Raw genomic sequence first — 20,162 nt, 5'->3', positions numbered from 1 at the left:
ATGATCAAGTCACGGAAACTGAAGGGTGAAGAACACATCGGCTCTAAAATTGTTCAAGTTGATAAAATCTAGTGAATACTGTAAATATAATTTTTTAGATATTGTTTATAAGCTCACATTAAGCCACATCCCAGAAAGGAACGCAGTACTTCTATGTCCTGGAGATGGACTCTGCTTTCACAGATTAGATCTAGTCCTAATCTTATGCTGTATTCCATTTACCTTGGATGTCAGATGTTGGAGTTGATGCTGTTCAAGTTAAAACATTTAGTTTACTGTATAATATTTAAAACATTTCCAAGACACTTAGCTAAATAATTTGGAGTTTAGTTAAGTTCCCTCTTTTAATGTCCTGGGTTATCAATGTTAGCACTGTTGCATCACTAGCAATACCAATTAATATCAACTGTATTTTGTGCAACCAAATACCATGGGAGCATGTCCACAGAAACGAGGTGGACCGCACTGTGTGCATGACTGATTTAATGAGACCCTAATAGATATAAGTTATAATAAACTGTATAATACAACTGCATTTATACCATTGATCTCTAGGACAGCCATCTTGGATTCTGGCTTCAGAGTTCTTGAGGCTATTTTAACTTTCCAAGTAGGAATCTGACCTGTAGGAACATTTTTAGTTAAAAATTTCTGCCTGGAACAATGGAGCATTACCCCAGCCAACAGAAAATGTTATAAGAATGTTTGAAAAGGTTCCAGGAAGGTTAGAGTGTAAAGTCACCAAAATAATGTTCCAGAAACATTCTTAAAAAGTGTAATATAATGATGATTTGATTATTGAAACATTTCTCACATAACAATCCCGGGTAGATGAGTACTAACATTAAAAGCAACATTACCAAAAATAAAAAATAAAAACAATGAAACAAGGGATGTTGACAAATTGAACTTTCTAGGAATGTTAACTGTACTGTTTAGAAAACGATGTACTAGCCTATAATAGTTGTTAGCTGGAACACACTTTACAAAAGGCCAAATTAACTTTAGAAGTAGGAAATAAATATGGCTGCCTGGGAGATCCTACTGTAAAGAATCGGAGACACAACGTAGAATCTCCATAAACCTGGTATTGTAGTCCAAGACCAAAACAAACATCTTAGTCATATTTCTCAGTTAATTGATACTTTTAACTTTTAATCATGCAGTATTTGCAAACATCTGAATAAGAGGGCTGATATAGGTTCACAGCAAAGACTGTTCCTGGATCTGTTGTGTTGATCAGAGACATTTGATCAATACAAGATAAGTACAACCCAGAGAGGCGTGGTATCAGTGGATGGTGAAAACTTTAAAAGCTTTATGTTGTCCATAATGGTAGAATGAGGGAAACTCAAGTTCCAAAAGAGTTGGGATGCTGTATAAATGGAAGTAAATGTGAATAAAACCAGAATGCAATGATTTGTAAATCTCATGAACTTGTGAATATTTATTCACAGTAGAACACAGATCACATATCAGTGATAAAATTTAGACATTTTACCATTTAATCACATCTAGAAATCTAAAAAACCTTTTGGCGGTAACACATGAAAAAAGTTGAGACAGCAAAAACAAAAGGCTGGAAAAGTGTTACTAAGGCTACGCTCACATTATCAGGCTGAAGTGACTTAAATTCGATTTTTTTTATGGCTGTCTGAATGTGCCAAATCAGATTTTTCTAATCAGATTCTAAGTCATATATGGTCCTAAATCGGCTACGTATCTGATCCGCAGGCCCACACATCTCTTGGTGCAGCTGTGCAGCTATAGCTGCAAAAACAGCAAAAGCAAACCACCTGGCCTTTTTTCACCTCCTCAACCTGAGCATGTACTTCAGAGCAGCTGTTTACTCTCCACTCCAGCAAAAGATGCTCCACATATGAGCTGCTAACAAACGCATCCGTTTCCCTTTATAAAGCTACGAGTTCCACCAATCTGCCAAAACTGCCAAATCACATAATATTAACAAATGATTAATGAAAAATCGTGTTGTTTTCTAAATTAATAATGCCTTTCTGATTGGTGTTGACATATACCTTCTTCTCTGGATGATTCAGCTTGCATTAGAGAATTACAGCTCATCCAGTGATTTCCAGTACTGAATCAGTACAGCCTGTTATTAATGCAGAGCCACCTGAGGAAAGATCACCAGCATCTAATATCCAGTTCCTTACACACAGGAACTTCTCTAGATTCTCTGAAGTCTTGACAAGGAACACATTTTCAGAAAAAAATAATTCTGAAATGTTTTAATAAACAATTAGTGAATCTCTGCCCTTCTTTGCTTCTGAGAGAAATTCTCTTTTTATATTCCTCATATTACAACTATTTTTATGAGCACCACTTACTTTTCCAGCCTTGTGTTGCCTTATTCCAACTTCTTAAAGACCTGTTGCTGCCATTAAGTTCTAAAAGAGTTAATATTTTGAGTTAGGAAATGGTAAAATGTCTCTTTTGTAACATCTGATGTGTGTTTTATGATCTATTGTGAATAAAGTATTGGTAAATTAGATTTTCAATTAGTGCATTCTGGAATTTAACTGTTTTAACTGGTAATGAATGTGCAGAAATTCACTTGCAACCTTCAATAAGTAGTTTGCTACAATGCTGTATAAGTGGTGACTCGAACACAGGAAATTCTGGGAGTGTTTCCCAGAGCAACAGAAACATCTGAACTTGGAAACAAGTCCAAATCCAAGGTGTAATTCCCAGCAAATCCAAACGATTCCAGAAGTTGTTCCTCAGCCACTTGGGCTCCCCCTCAGTGGGCTTTCTTCAGGTGGCATGTGCACACCATCACCTGGCCGTTTCCTGCAGTAGAAGTACTGGGCTTGAGCTCGTCCACCTTCTTCTTCTCCACTACCTTCGGAACCTCCACTTCCTCCACCTCCTCCACTTGTTTCTGCACCTCCTGCGGCTTGGGTCTGGGGTCTTTACCCTCCTTCTCACCCACCAGGGCCTTGGATGGGGTGCGGTGGTAGTTGGTGGTGGTCTGGGGTTTGTGCTGGGACTGGCCTTGTTGCTGTTGCTGCTGCTGGGGCCGGTCTGGCCCTTGTCCCGCCATGTACTTCCGGGGTACGTACTTCTTGGGCGGGTAGTAGGCCTCCAGCTTACGCTTGTGACTCATGGCTGAGGCGCAGCACACGATAAAGATTAAGACCACCAGCAGAGACATCACCACAGTGATCAGGAGCAGGTTGTCCCGTAAGAAGTCCACCACGCGGTTGAACAGGAAGTCCTTGAGGCGGATGAAGGTGGTGGTGATGCTGGGCGGAGGAGAAGGGGATGCTGATAGTGGAGGTGGGACGTAGGTGCTGCGGGACGTGGGGAAGATCAGCTCTGGCTCATCCCCGCTTCCGTCCATGGACATGTTGAAGGGGAAGGCCATGCTGGAGCAGCTCCAGCCCCAGAGGGCCAGGAGGAAGACGCAGGTAAGGTGAGGAAGCACCGACGACATGGTGACGACCTGTAAAAGTAAAAAGAAAGAAAGAATGTCATTTAAAGATCTTACACACCATTTAAAAATATAGGTTGCTCTTTTTATTGCATAAAAATCTCCATATATTCAGCAATGGTAGTTTAAAAAGTTTTCTGATGAATATTCAATCACTGATAATAGACTCTTGATCAGCATCTGACTCCTTTGTTGCCCCTATTGTTTAACAAGCCTTGTTAATTGGCTGCATTTCTGTTTAAAAAAGTGATCAGTTGGCAGCATTGGTGCTCCTTCTTTTATTAAATTATGGTGATTTGCCCTCTATATAGGAAATATTGAATTAATTTTATTTTTTGGTGAGTGCCATCAATGGGAAAAACAGATGGCAACTAAATATTATAAAAATATAAGGAAAGCTGTGCTCCCTGAAGTCATTGGGTCAGATGGGAAAAAGGTCTTATTTTTAAATTAAAAGCACACAGATGGCATTGACTTCTGTTTGTGTATCTTTTTCAGTTATTTGAAATATTCTTATTTATCTTATGATTTTATATGTGTGACCCACTTTATTCTTAGGGAAGTGTGAGAAATATAACAACAATTAGATTATATAACACAAATAACTGGTGGAGATCTCATGATTGACAACATGTGGTTTGATGATCAGTTGCAGCCCTTTTTTAAATGAATTGTCAGTCCTGATGCTGTCAGCAGGCCTGCACTGGACTCTGGACTTGTCACTAAAGACTCCATATCCCAGCATAAGCCCACACCGGACTCCACTGTTCATGTGACACTACAGCGTTCCTGCTCTCCACGCTACAGATAGTTTACACCTGTTCTTCCCTGTATAAATACCCCTATGTTTATCCTGCTCAACTGCTGAGTATTGAATCTAGTTTTTCTAGCTCTTTTATGATGCATTTCTTTGGTTGGCCTTTTTGTTACCGGCCTTTTTTATATCTCTATTTTTCATCTGTTGCCTTGCCTATCCTATTGATGACTTGTTGCTAACGGTTTTGTATGTTCTTTTTCTTCTTCCTTATATTGTTGGATTTTAGAGTGTATGGTTTGCCTGACTACTCTCTTTTATGTTGTTTATATTTGCTGGCATTCTGTTACTGTTACTTTTCTCTTGTAAGCCTAGTCGCTTTAGTAATAAACTTTGTGATTTGTATCTGTTCTGTGCTGTAACCTGAATTCCTGAATTCAATAATTTGGATGAATGAGCGAATGCTTTTAGCAATATAATGTATGGTTTTCAGTCCTGAAAGCTCTATTCGGTTGGCAATACTTTACAGGGACTAGATAAGCTGTCTGTGTGCATTTGCACACCTGTGTCAGCAATGGTTGCAACCTAAACCTTAAACCTTGTTTAGGGTTTTATTTTCATGTTTGTACATTTTTTAATTGGTGTTTCTTAAGTAGATTTTTGCAAACCTATTTTGTGATACCTTTGGTAAAAAATAAATCTGATTTGATTGTATCATCTCACCTAAACTTGTATTTAGAGCATGACTAACAGTGCTCTAACAGTGACTACATCTTTAGCTCCACGAGTGGCTACAGTTTCTCTACATTCACTCAGACACACTTTTCAAGTATTTCACTGTTATAATTCACACCCCTGGCTGTCTGCCATGGTTCTGGTACACAGCTTCTTGGCCTGATTATTATCTCATCCCGCGCACGCACTCGGAAGCCTTTTTGTGCAAGTCAGAGGAAGGAAGCTTATCATCAGAAATCTGTTTATTTGTTTCCGAGAGTCTCTGAAGGGGAAGCTGAACCACCGAAATACACTGTACAATACAATACACACCATTTAATATGGTACAGAATGTTCATAAAATATTACACTAGTATGAGTGGTATTATCTACTGCTATATATTAAATTGAATTGAATGCCAAAATACTCTGTAGAGGGACACAAATGAAAGGTGCCACATTGGCTGCCATTCACACGGTAAAAAAAAAAAAGTTCCAGGTAGGATGCACCTTCTTGCAATAATTTGATGATAATATGCCAAAACATTGGTTAATGTTCTTTAAAAAGTGACCATTTCTGGGTGTCTTTCCAGCAGAAAATGGTGCTGGTGTGAATTACCCTCTATGCCGCCCCTACAGTAGAAAAAAAAAGGGATGCTGTACTGTGTACAGCTTTATCCTACAGTTGTACAGTGCTGCCTGAAAGACCTAAAACATAAAAAGTCCAAAAAGATGATAAAGAAATCCCAGTTAAACAAATGAGACAAAAATATTGACTGGAAAATGTTACATAACCAACTCTAAAGAGTTTGGACTCCACCAATCCAGAGTCCAGATTATAGCGTTCAAAGAAATTCAACACTGCATTTTAGCATAAGAAACTTATCCCATCTGTGAAACTTGGTGGTGGTAGTATCATGGTTTGGGCCTGTTTTGCTGCATCTGGGCCTGGATGGATTGCCATCATTGATGGAACTATGAATTCTAAATTATATCAGAGAATTGTAAAGGACAATGTCAGGATATCTGTCCATGAACTGAATCTCAAGAGAAGGTGGGCCATGCAACAAGACAATGACCCTAAAAAAAAACCAAGTTGTTCTACCAAACAGAAAAAAGTGAGAATTGCCAAGTTTGTGCAGGATTGATCAACAATTACTGGAAATCACACCAGATACTGAAGACAAAGGTTAAAATGCTGTTACCACTCACAAATACGTGATTATTTCATAATAAATAAATAAATGATTTAGTAAAATATTTTTGGCGAATTTGTTTAACTGGGTTCTCCTTATCTACTTTTAGGATTTTTTTGTTATAGATTTTTGTAATAAATTTATGCAGAATCTAGACAATTTTAAAGGATTCATAAACTTTCATGCACCACTGTACATGATGAATTAAGTGAGATCAGTAGATTAAATCTGATGTATTGCTGTAAATAGGTGGTCTCCTTGCAGTGTAGAGAGAAAAAATCTTAACTCTGTTCCCTATAAGCTTCTATCAAGTTTGTGCCTTGATGACCCTTCCTACATTTAAAACACAGTGTATAGTAACACAAGCTGTCATTTCTTTAGAAAATTTAATTCCTTTTAAGAATTTTTAATTCCTTTAATTCTTTTGTGGTGCATGCAGTGCACAGACGATCCACCAGAGGGCAGAAAAAGGGTATCTGATTTTATTTTCTTGTTCATGTAATTAATTCTTTTTAGTTTTTTTTTCATATACTATTGCTATTATTTATTATTTTAGTATTGTTATTTTATTATTACTGATTGATTATTTATTAATCACAGTAATGTTGAGATGAAACAAAATAGTCTTGTTTTTTTAAATCTTGTGCTGTAAAACTCTGCTGTCTGTGTGAGAGCAGATAATATTGAAAGCTTTATAGTAACATAATCTTAATCTTAATGATTTTATCATACAGAGAGCATCATAGCCTTCTGTATGCTGAAGACGCCTCATGTCTTGCAGTATGTGTTGTTTTTATTTTTTCATCTTTGCCCTTCAACCAGTCGAGCCCATCACAGGTAAATGGCACAGTTGGTGGCATTAGCAGAATTAGCAAGGTGGCTAATTTGGTGGCAAAGCTCACTAGCCATAAACAATAACAACCCAAAAACAGTCATAACAGAATACCTCACACGACTACACACTTACAAGAGCTAAGCTGTAGCCTAACGATGATTTATAAAAATAATAAAAATATATGTCTCTTTATACGTCATTAAATCAAGCAGAACAATGTTTTACGTAAATTATTTAATATATGGGCAATTCCACAGATTGGGTGCCATTTGCTTGTTGTAACAGGACTGAGATTTTAGCATAGAATTAGCAAATGCTAAAAAAAAAAATAAACCAATAAGATCTAAGAATTAATTTAGGTAACAGGACTGAGTGTTGAGATTGAGCTCCTCAGTCAGAGTTACAATAAGATCAAATATACAGAAAAACTAATGAGGGAATTAATTTTGGTCTTCCCGCGATCTTCATTAGAACCAGCTGATGTCACTTCCTGTTGTAGATGTGAATTGTAGAATGTTCCAGATGTTTCAGATGATCAGGGTAATGTGTTACAGTAACAGGACTGAGTGAAAACACAGGGGCACAACTAAAATGTGTATTTTAACTTAAATTATGAAAATAATATTTTTCACACAACAATGCAAAAAAAATACATATTTGAAGGATTTTAATAAATATATTTCACGGTAAAGTTTATAGTTGGAGAGTGGGGACAGGTAACAAATGCAATTTTTTTTTTTAATTACATATCTTTCACAATTAGGTCAATGTACAAGACTCTATGCTTAATAATAAAATGTATTGTGCACATTTATACATGTAATTTCCTGGGGACAGATATAGCACAGATTCAGAGTTAAATGAGCTCTCCCATTGATTTGTTCTTCACAGGTAGAACTGAAGATCCAACTCTTTAAATTAATTAATTCTAATTACCCTGATATGTTGGAGATGTAAATAATGTCATACTCAAGTAATTTTTACCCTATTTCAAAATATTTCTAAACAGTATGTGGAGATTATCATAACTATTTTGACAATTACCATATTTTTCGAACTACAAGGCGCATTATCAATTTAATTATTTTCTGGTCTATTTTCATACATAAGGACACCGGATTTTAAGATGCATTAAGAGACACTAGTAAGAATGCATTCTTAAAGTGAACAAGGATATCGCCATGTTTCCCTTCTAATTCAACAGGTCTCACAGCTGGGGGCGCTTAAGTATACAAAACTGTAATTCTTTGATTTTTTTTTTTTTTAAGTCAAATGAGTGCTGGATGTTAATCTACACAGATTTTTCTCCTGAAAACTGTTTATTTAACCGAAAGAAGAGATCTCCAGTATTTTGTCCAAGGTGAAGGCTAACCATGGTTAGCAGCACCAGCCACTTGCGGTTAGCAGCGCTACACTGAGGAACCCTGGGTGTTCCTGTCAACCGGAGCGCTATAAGCTAGCAGTTCTCATGTAGCTTGTTTTAACATGATAAACACTCAGACTACAGTCTGATATGCTCACCTCTGAACGGTGAAGGAGCTAGCGCTGGAGAACTAAACTGAAACTCCTGTATAACTACTTCAGAGTAGTGGCTTTACTGCTCCTTAATATCAGCCTTAGCTAAATAGCTGCTCGTATTTTGTAACAGACTAACAGCAACACCCAAAACTGCTCCTGACCAGTAGACACACTGTCTGTGTTTTGGGTCAAATCCATCCAAGTGGTTGGATTCTCTACTGAGAAACATGGCAGATTTCAGTCTAGCATTCTTGTAAATGTGAGTTTTTTTAAGGTTTGACATTTGTCGTCTGAACTGAAGGCCTGGATCTAAGGTTCACCACTGAGTTTTTGCAGGAGCAGTTTTGGGTGTTGCTGTTAGTTTGTTATAAAATACGAGCAGCTATTTAGCTAAGGCTGATATTAAGGGAATAATATAAAGAAAATAAGAATCTGAGACGTCTGCCCTCCTGCTGTTCCTCGGTCTGCGTTAAATCTATTCTGGTTACTGCAGGTCATTACTTATTTGGGGTGGGGAGAGAAACGCCATGTTAAGTTTGTAATTTCCCTTCCACCCGCTCACCACAGCAAAGACTACCATCTGCTCCAGATTCAACACAGAGAGAGAGAGAGAGAGAGAGACAGAGAGACAGAAAGAGAGAGATAGAAAGAGCAAAATAGAGAGAGAGAGAGAGAGACAGAAAGAAAGAGCGAAATAGAGAGAGAGCGAGAGAGAGAGAGGAAGAGAGAGAGAGAGAGAGAAAGAAAGAAAGAAAGAAAGAGAGAGACACAGAGAGAGAGACAGATATACAGAGAGAGAGAGAGACAGATGGAGAAAGAGCGAGAGAGAGAGAGAAACAGAGACAGAGAGAGAGAGAGATGTTACATGGGAGAGTCTTACGTTCACCCTGTACTTATATGCAGCTAACAATCCTAAAAACTATTTCTGCACCAGCAGTCAAAACGTCTCGGACCAATCTGGCCACTTTATTAGAAACATCTACCATTCTACTTCCACTCACTGGCCACTTTATTAGAAACACCTACATTCTACTTCTACTCACTGGCCACTTTATTAGAAACACCTACCTTCCACTTCTACTCACTGGCCACTTTATTAGAATCACCTACTCTGTTTTTCCATTCATTGGCCTAATTATTAGAAACACCAACTGTGCATTTCCACTTACTATCCAGTTCATTAGAAACACCAACTCTGTTTTCCATTCGTTGGCCTCCGAACACATTCAACAAAAGTGAGCACACCGTTTTACAGGGTTTTTTGTGCATCAGCTTCAGATGAGGCTTCCTTCAAAGACCATCCAATGCAGATCTGGAAAACTGCTTTATGGCCTGAGCCACCGTTCTGCAGCTCAGTTTCAGAGTTTCAGGTTCAGCACTCTTCTTATAGCCTAGGCAATCTTTGTAGAGAGAAACAACACTTCAGTTTCTCACATCCTCAGAAAGAGTTATTTGCTATGAAGTGCCATGTTGAACATCCAGTGGTCAGTATGAGAGAATTAAACCCAAACCAACAAATATACCAGACCTTGCAACACTAATGACAAATCACATGATACTAGGGAGGGACAGTGACACAATTGGGCACAATTTTCAGGTGTTCACTGTGAGATCTACACACATGTTCTGCCAGTTATTTGGACATGAATTGTTGTGTGTTGAGGTATTTTCAGAAGATACTAAATCTATACTGCTATACAAGCTGAGCACTGACCACCAAGTTATATCCAAGTTACTTTTTATATAGTGTTAAACATGAATCATTAAATCATTTTGAACCCCTGTGGTGGTCCACAGTCAGGACAGCAGTGACATTAACGTAGCCGTCTGTGTGGTTTTGGTATAAGTGTATTTTAGGGGTTTTGGACAGCGTCACTGCTAGGATGAGAATCGGCCTACTGCCCAAAAATATCCAACCAAAAGCAGCTCTGTGGTCAGAATCTTAACAACCATCTATGAACACTTCTAGAAGTAACTCAATCTTAAACTCAAAAAAATTACATTTCATATACAGAGATTTTTTTAAGAGAGAAAAAAAGGCATATTACGCTGCATTCTGCTTTCAGGGCGCTTCCAGAAGCCTGAACTAAATATCCACCTTTCTGAGAGGTTCTGAAGCTTCAGCAGATCTTTAGGTGGGCCCCTCTAGTCTATAAATTAGCCCAAAGCGCAGCTATATGCAAACCGCGGATAATGAAAGGACTGCTGTGAGCTGCTAAGCCAGATCTAATGTTTGGGTGGCTCCTGCATGTAGAACATGGGACGTTCCAAAAATGAAGCAATGTGGGGCAAATTAAATCCTCAAAAACTCAACTCTGTCATCCCTATCCAAAGAGAAGAGTGTATATACTGACGAGCTCTTTATCAAAGCCTCTGTGTGATGATAATTGGTGTATCCAGTATGTCTGATTTATTTAAAAGTTAATAGCTCTTCAATCGTAATGTGTAATTGCATTATTATACCATGATGTTATCAAAATATATTAATGGGGAAAAGCTTGTGTGTTTTCACACCTGTAATTGGTTTATTTGGTCTAAATCAGTTCATAATTTGTATCACTTATAGCTTTATCTCCATTGGTTTGGTTTGTTTTCACACAAGTGCAAATATAAACTCAATCAAATGTAGCCCAACAAACCATGTGAGCACATTGCCTCCTCTGATTGGTCTGGCTCAGGAGCAATAAAGTAAATACAGAAAGAATGTTCTGTATTTGCCTCTTCCTGTATTTGTAACGCGTCCTTGGGTTTGGGGAAGGCGCTATATAAGTTGTTGTGTTCTAGACCAGCGTGTATAGTTGTGCAGTGTAAAGCTACTTTAACCTCTTAAAAAACCCTGTGTCCTCTTATGAGGATTTTACATTTCTTCATCATGATACCTAATTTTTTTAAACGTTGACCCTTTGGCCTTATATGGAGACACTGCCCATATCAACTATTGGTCACATGACAACATGGCACTCAACTGAATAAAAACAAGATGGTGGGAATCCCAGTCAAAGATTTATACAGCCAGTCCAGAGAGAAACATGGGCCAGGTTAAATTTTACAATTGAAGCTAGTTTATTTACTTATTGTAGAAAGCTAAAATTTAGCTTTTGGATTAACTGGGTTCTTCTGATTAATTTAAAATCTTAAAATAAACTATTGTTCCCATATGAGGACAGTCATTTTTTTTGTTGCGAAAACAACTTTCTGTACAAATTACAAAGTTTAGTTTTTATTCTTCTTAGGTTCTACTGATCACACATAGATATGATAAATTTAAAATGTTCACCCAGCAAAAGTCCGGGTCTCAGGAGGTTAACACTGAACACAGAAAGTTTGCTGCTGCACTTTTAAACACAGTGTTTTCATTGAATAGTGCAGCGTTTACAAAATCATATCGGTAAACAGAGTCACGCAGGTCAGGTTAATCAGGTTAAACAGGTTAAACTGCACCTGAACAGCAGTTTAGCTCAAACCTGAGGAGTACTTTGGTATTTGGGTCGGATCAAAAACAGATCACATCCTCACTACAAACAAACCACTCCAGAGTTTGTTTAAACCAGACCAAGACAAGCTCCTCTCGCTCCTCTCAGTATGGTTGACCCACTTTAAGAGTACAAACAAATCAGAGTCTGTTTCAACCAGGCCGAACTGTGCTGGTGTGAAAACACCCCCTTAAAATAACTATACTGTTGTTTATCACAATTATTTCTAATAAAATATATAATCCAAAAATCATTATTGCTACAGGTTAAAGCAACCAGCAAAAAAGCAACAGTCCAGTCCACTGAAGGTTCCAGGAGCTAATGCTATAAAACAAAAATGTAACATTAAATTAAAATTAAACGTTTATTAGAAAAATGAATAATTAAATTTTAGGACACAAAAGGTTCATTGGCTTCTAAGTGGTGAGTTGCTTTGCCATCAGAAGGTCATGAGTTCTAATTCCAGCAGTGACACAGCCGACTGCAGTGGCAGATTTAGGTATGGATGACATGGGCAACTGCTTATAGGGTCATATCATAGCTTCAGTTTTCCAGACAGGGAATCCATTTAGAAAACTGTATAGTCCTGAATCCCTGTCTGGGAAACTGACTAATAGAGTTTGAAGAGAAAGAGAAACATCAAAAACACTGGGAGATAATTTGCCAGAATTTTATCAGTAATTGAAGTGTATATGTAATGCTGTAAATATAATGCTATAACAGATTGTCATGAAGGGTTATTCTAGTTGCATTTCTCCATCATAAAACATCACCATAACCATCAGGTCATTAGTTCAAACCCCAGCAATATCACAGCTGTCTGCATTATTAGCCTGGTACAGTTATTCCTAAACTTTTGCAGCCTGAGGCCCATTTAACCCAACACATAACCAGCTGCGATCCACATATATATATATATATATATATATATATATATATATATATGGATATTTTTGCATTTCAGCAATGCTACACATTCCCAAAAACATTGGGATGTGGATATTTTCAGGTTAGTAATCAGTTAAAAAAATATATAAAACAATGATACAATTGTAAAAAGTCAACAGGCAATTATCATAAATATTATATATGTATATATATATATATATTTATACAATATATACATTTTAATTTCAAGTTGAAATATATTATCGAAATATATGATTGAAAATACCCCTTAGTAATTACTATTAGAATTTTCTACAAAGGGAGTATCCACAAACAGCTTTAGGAAGTAAAGATGAGCAAAGACACTTCAGTTTGTAACAAAAGACAGATTCCTCAAAGAAAGACTGGAAAGGATTTGCATATTTCTCCCTCTACAGCCCATAATATAATTACATTTCTGATTCCATTCAAGGAATCAGGAGGGATTTTCAGACAGCACTGCATCAAGATCAGTCTTTTAATTTGCATTTTCCATCTCTAAAATATTTGTGATTTGGGGTTGCAGATAGCACTAAAATGGTTACACCTGCTTTTAGATTTAATAATATATACTGTATTGAACACTGTAGGCTTAGAATATACTTAACTGTAACTGTACACTAAAACTGACTAAAGAAAACTTTTGATAAAACTGGAGATGTTTGGGTTTGGTGTGTTTAGATTAAAGTAAAAAAGTTAAAAGAAAAGTTTTTAAAAAGTTTAATAATTCACTTTGTTAATGACAAAAATCTGTGTTTATGTTTATTAAGTGATGATCGTTATTTTAACTTCTTAATAGCTCAAATGTGATTAATCTTTGCTAGCGTAAAAGCAGCTAAAAATACTATTATATTTAATTTTTAAATCCCAAACTCTCAGAACAATGGTTATTATTCTATTATGACATTGTCTCTCTTGAACAGACTACTGCACTGATAAATAAAGCTAAAGCAGCTACACTTGTTGAGTGGGATACCATCAGATCAGCCCCTGCATTTAACTATTTTATATACTCCTTCTGTCTTCTGTTGCAGTGAATGGGAGGGTTTATCTGTATTCTATGTACTTTTCGGTGCTGAATTGTAAACTTTATATATATAAAAAATTCATCACTGGATGTAGTTTTCCAAACAGAACCCAATTACATTTTAAACACAAATCTCATATAATCTCTTTTTTCCTATTTAATTTCCATCAGTGTTTTATAATGTATCTCCAACCACTTTTAATAAACTCAAAAAAATCTCCTCTAAAAGAGTCTGAATCAGTTGGAACCTGTTTAAATAGTAAATCTACTCACTGGCTTTGTTCTCCTCGGTTCCTGGAGATCTGGGAGATGTTCTGGGGTTACTTTGCAGAGAGTTAATGATAGAAGAAAGGAAAGAAGCAGTGGGAGAGAAATCACAGGGAGACCAGCCTCCTCTGCCCTGCCCCGAGAGCTGCTGCTGCTGCTGCACCGTGGTTTAGGCCTAAGTGTAGGTTTCTAACCCCAAAATACTGCAGCCTTAACATCTCCCTCTCCTCCTCCATCCCTCTCTCCTCCATCCCTCTCTCCTCCATCCCTCTCTCCTCATCAGCACTCTGAAATCCTGCTTTTACTTCTTAATGACATACCATATTTTTATTAGTTTTATTATTTGGATTATTTTATTACATACAGTGGCAAGAAAATGTATGTGAACCGTTTGGAATTTTATGTTTTTCAGTATAATTTTTTTATAAAAAAAAAAATGAGATCTGATATTATTCTCAGATTATAAATGAAATAATAACAAATAATAACACAAAAATCTATGATCTTGCAGATCTTTACTGAACACACTCATTCAACACTCAATAATCTCAATAACCAGACACTTCCTGTATCTGTGGATCAGACCTGCACATCATTCAGGAGGAATTTCAGGCTCACAGTGATATCTGTACACAGCTGTACAGAACCAGTATACTCTATGTGAAACATGTCTTTGCAAAAACTGCAATTCATGCATTTCATGAACATTTCTGTGGTATTGTTTTGTTTTTGTTTATTTTTAAGCGGTAATGAAAACTCCTTTGTGGTGCACACAACATGTAAATATAACAGCGTTTTATGGCTACTCTTTAAAAAAATAAAACAATTAACTCTGAGATTAAGTTATAATATTACAAAAATAAAGTCTTAGTATTTTTAAGAGCAGAGCAGAGAGAAAGGAGCATTTTCCGCCCATGATCTGTTACAGGGCTGCTGTGATTATTATCAGCTATCAATATTTATAACCTGCTGCTTATTAATGCTCTAGTGTTACAGTTAAATAATACAGTGTCTACAGTGTTTTCAAACTATTTAACCATTCAAATGCTTTAATTAAGGGTTTTACATCCCATACATCTCATTTTTACCTGATTCCTAAAACAAAATATAAAATTTTAAATATTGACAGTCACATACCTACAATAATAATATACATAAATATAGACAAATCATACATAAATATAAATATATTTCACAGTTAAACATTAATTATAATACACAACTGGTTAATAAATGATTCATGTTGTATAAGTGTACAGTTAATAATTCAAAGGGAACTGATGAAAAGCATTTACATTTACACCCTTTACATTTTAGTCGACTTAATTCTTATGATATTTAGTCGACTAAAACTAATCTAAAACTAAAAACATTTCAGATTACTAAAATATGACTAAAACTAAATGCCATTTTCCTCACAAGACTATAATTAAAACTAAATCAAAATGAACACTGCGCCTGTGCTGTCTAATATTATACGCTTGGTGATGAGGGGAGAGAGCAGGACTAATTATGCTGATGGTAAAGCATTATGCCTGAGATTTGAACCAGCGAATCTTGGATCATAGTGACAGTACTTACGTACGTTTTAAGTATTGAAATGGTTACATAGATGCACACTCATTAAGACACTATATCTAATTTTCTTGATTTAGAGGCACATTATAATAATTTTTGATAATGTGCTTCTTAGGGTCACGCTCAATAACTTTTTCTCAATATGAAGAACAGTTAATAAAGCACTTTGTCTAATTTTTCCTCTATTTTAGGGTATTTAACAAGGCTTTTTCAACATTAGGAGCATCAGGGGGGCAGTTGCCTCCCTTGAGTCCACCAGTGATTATAGTGCAGTTTATTGACTTGTTGATTTATAACAGCATTTAGCTTAGTTTATTTTAGTTTAGTAATTGAATAACTTTGTGCCATGTTGCTGAATGTTGCTCAGTGTGTGCTCAGTATTAGGCTGCTAGAAGGATGAATAAGTTGAATGTTTTGTTTACCACAGGGTGTAAAAGGAAATATTAGCATGCAGTTTTCCGGGTTGGTGTGATCCGTGGTTTTGGTTTGGTTGGACCTTAACTGCCTTTTCTAAATTTAATTGAAAACTTTGGATAAATCTACCTTAAAAATCTTCTTCAATCCTTCTCCTGCTGTGTGAGAAGTAGAGTATTTATACTTTTTTTAAACCTACATCCTGACCCTTTCTTTGATATGTAAAATCTGTGCACAAACCACAGCCGAAACCAGTCCAGTAACAGCACTGAGATGTTTAAAAACCCCAGCAGCACTGCTGTGTCTGGCAAAGTATGCTATATGATGAGTTGAGCTGAATAAATGGATAAATGGGTGTAGAAACAAGGAGGTGGTATATAGATTTACTGGTGTGTGTCTGTGTATGTACAGTGGTATGAAAATATTTGGGTACCCTTGTTTATTTTCATGATCTTCCTTTATAAATCATTGTTTGTTCAGATCAGCAATTTCAGTTAAAGTTTATAGGATTTACAGAAAGTGTGCAATAATTCTTTAAACTAAATTAGGCAAGTGCATCAATTTGTGACCCCAACAGAAAAATTACATTAATATTTAATAGATCCTATTTTTGTAGAAAAAACAGCCTCTAAACTCTTCCTGTAGCTTCCAATGAGAGTCTGGCTTCTGGTTGAGGGTTTTTTGGATTATTCTTCTTTATAAATCATCTCCAGTTCAGTCAGGTTTGATGGTTTCTAATCATGAACAGCCGCTTTAAATCACACCACAGATTTTATAATTTTATAATATTCAGGTCTGGGGACTGAGATGATCTGAGATGATCATTTCAGAATGTTGTTCTTGTTCCTCTGCATGATTTAATGCTTTAGTAGATTTACAGCAGAGTTTAGTGTTTATGTTTAGGGTCGTTGTCTTGTTGAAGTATTCAGCCACTGCGCTTTAATTTCAACTTTCTCACTGATTCTTCAACATTGTTCTGAAGAATCTGCTGATATTGACTGAAATCCATGAGATCCTCAACATTAACAAGATTCCCAGTACCTGCACTGATCCACAGCCCCCCAGCATGATGAACCACCACCAGATTTTACTGTGGGGAGCAGTAAAGTGTTTGTGTTGGAATGCTGTGTTATTTTTCCTCCATGCATAAATAACCGCCTCCAAATAACTCATTTTTAGTTTCATCAGTCCACAGAACCTCTCCTTGTGTAAAGTGAGCTGAATAGCTGAGTGATGCACAGTGACTCCATCTGCAGTAAGATGATGATGTAGATGTTTGGAGCTCTGAAGGTTTCACCTGTGTATGTAGGTCAAGGGTCAATGAGCTTACCAAAGAAATGTTGTGTTCCAAAAATAAGTGCTAAAATTATTCAAATGAAGAGTTCCCAAATTTATGCACCTGTGTGATTTAGTTTAAAGAATTAATGCACACTTTCTGTAAATCCTACAAACTTTATTTCACTTCTCAAAACTCTCTGATCTGAACAACCAATGATATAAAAAAGAAAGTAATAAAAATGATCAGGGGTGCCCAATTTTTATTCATACAACTGTATATACTGTAAACATACAAATACACACATATAGAACATGGTCTTCTACGACTCTGTAGCTTCTCAGGGTCTGCTGCGAGCTCGTTCCGCCCATGGGTGAGGCTCTGTGGCTGCGGGGTGTAGTTATTTTTTCTGAGCCTAGTTTCTGCTCTCTCTCATCAGGCCTCTGCTATTACAGCCTCTCGACCCACAAATTCTCTCTCTCTCTCTCTCTCTCTCTCTCTCTCTCTCTCTCTCTCACACACACACACACACACACACACTTTGTACAAGCTTTAAATAAACCATGTCTGCAGGATAAATACACAGGCCTGCTGCAGCTTACAGGAAATATGCAGCAAGGCATGAACAAAAAATGTGTACAGTCAGGCGTAAAATATCAATCACACAAAAATCTATACAGAAATACTTCTAAAATGTATTATTTCACGGTTGACATTTTCAATTGCCTTTTTTTTTTACACAAACTTTTCACAAAGGTTCAGAATAACTGATAATAACTCTAAAGACCACAGCAACGCAAAACTGCAATAAAATGGGACTTTCTTTGGTAAGAACTACATTAAATATCTACCTGAACAAAACTACAGAGCACAGGGCAGCTGCAACAAAGAAGGAACTTCTGCACTCAGACCGTCCCAAAGTACCAACCTTCCCCCACTGCAGTAAATTACACAGAGCTGCTTTACCCCAGCAGAGGAACATTCAGATATTCACTGAACTTTCAGGAAATACAAGTGAAATGATCATTATTCTCCTGCTGTAGCTGGATTCTTCTCAATAGATTAGGTATTGGGATGTTAGGGTTAAAGGAGAACTCCCTGAATTAACATAATTCTACATAATTAACTGTGAACAAAATTATTGAGACTCTGTTTAGATTTGGTTACTTCATTTATCTTGGCTATCAGGATTACAGTGGTTTGAAAAAGTTTGGGCACCCCTGATCATTTTCATGATGTTTCTTTATAAATCATTGGTTGTTTAGATCAGCAATTTGAGTTAAATATATCATATACCAGATGAACACAGTGATATTTGAGAAGGTAAATGAAGTTTATAGGATTTACAGAAAGTGTGCCGTTTTATTGATTTGAATACCTTTAGCACTAATTATTGGAGCACAACATTTGTTTGGTAATCTTATTGACCCTTGACCTATATAGACAGGTGAATCCAGTTATGAGAAAGGGTTAAGGAGCCAACTGCAATAACAATGAATCATTTCACACCAAAACCACTCTGAATGTTCTATGCAGAAATAAAAAACCACAGTGGAATTTCTGGTAAAACAGATCTAGGGTTAGGGTCAGGTTTAGGTGTAGTACAGGGGAAGTAAGCATCTATAGAGGACAAAATAAAGTTATATAAAGTAACTACTAAAAAAAACTACAAAACATCACTGTCCAATGGAAAACATGTACAGTTCCAGTCAAAAGTTTGGACACACCTTCATTTTTTTCCTGAAATGAATACTAAAGTGATCCAGACTATAAATGAACACATAATGAATCATGTAGAATCTTAAACATGTTAAACAAACTAAAATACTCTGTGAAGCAGCATTTAGATGCTCTTATCTGGCTGCTGTTAACTTGCAGTTTCTGAGGCTGGTAACTCTGATGAACTTATCCTGTACAACAGAGGAAACTCTTGCACCTCCTTTCCTGGGGTGGTCCTGATAAGAGCCAGTTCCATCATAAAGTTTTTAATGGTTTTTGCGGTGACTGCTCTTAAGGATACTTTCAAAGTTGTTGAAGTATTTTAGATTGACTGATCTTCATTTCTTAGAGTATTGTTTATCTTTATTTGGTTGAGTAGTTCTTCTCATAACCTGGATTAGAACATTACTCAAATATTCACTATTCACTGTATACCTGTAACTCTACCTCTTCAATACTTTACTTTAACTGATGCTCTCAAACACTTTATTAAGAGACAGGAAATTCAAGTAATTAACTCTTGATGAGTTCAGCACAGCTGTTAACTGAAACCCTGAATTCCTGGTGACTCTACCTCATTATTTAAGCAAGAGAATGTACTTTAAAAAATGTAAAATATAAAACATATTTTGGTTTGCTCTTTTTTGTCTACTAAATAATTCCAGATTTTTTTTTCATAGTTTGGAGGATTTCAGTATTAATCTAGAACGCACAACTTTTTTTTAAATAAAGAAAAATTAAAATTTTGATATTTGACTGGTACTTTATCTTTAAAATAGTGAATTTTCAGGGAAAGGCAATAACGTTCTTAACTTTGAATAGAAGTGAATGTAAAATAAAAGTGTATTCCAAGTAATTTTAGAGCATTTCTGTTGATCCATATTAAAAATCCATAATTATATGATGTTTCTACACCTTTTCACAGTCATTTAGTTCAGTCTCTGAATTTCTGCATCACTGCTCATTACAGACATGTTATAGGATTGACCTGGATTTAACTGAACGGCCGG

The 20,162-nt window shown here is 36.3% G+C and overlaps 1 protein-coding gene across 1 annotated transcript; it reads right to left on the bottom strand.

Moving 5' to 3' along the window:
* Positions 1 to 1,875: 1,875 nt before the first annotated feature.
* Positions 1,876 to 14,351, bottom strand: tmem119a (transmembrane protein 119a). The gene is made up of 2 exons (XM_007238175.4): positions 14,172 to 14,351; positions 1,876 to 3,466 (listed from the first exon to the last, which is right to left on the bottom strand). The coding sequence occupies exon 2, from the start codon at positions 3,455 to 3,457 to the stop codon at positions 2,762 to 2,764; it is 696 nt and encodes a 231-aa protein (XP_007238237.4). The 5' UTR covers positions 3,458 to 3,466; positions 14,172 to 14,351; the 3' UTR covers positions 1,876 to 2,761.
* Between the last annotated feature and the right edge of the window lie 5,811 nt (positions 14,352 to 20,162).

Source organism: Astyanax mexicanus, chromosome 22 (assembly GCF_023375975.1).
Source record: "Astyanax mexicanus isolate ESR-SI-001 chromosome 22, AstMex3_surface, whole genome shotgun sequence".
NCBI lineage: Eukaryota > Metazoa > Chordata > Actinopteri > Characiformes > Acestrorhamphidae > Astyanax > Astyanax mexicanus.
This window is presented reverse-complemented; position numbering and strand designations above follow the sequence as displayed.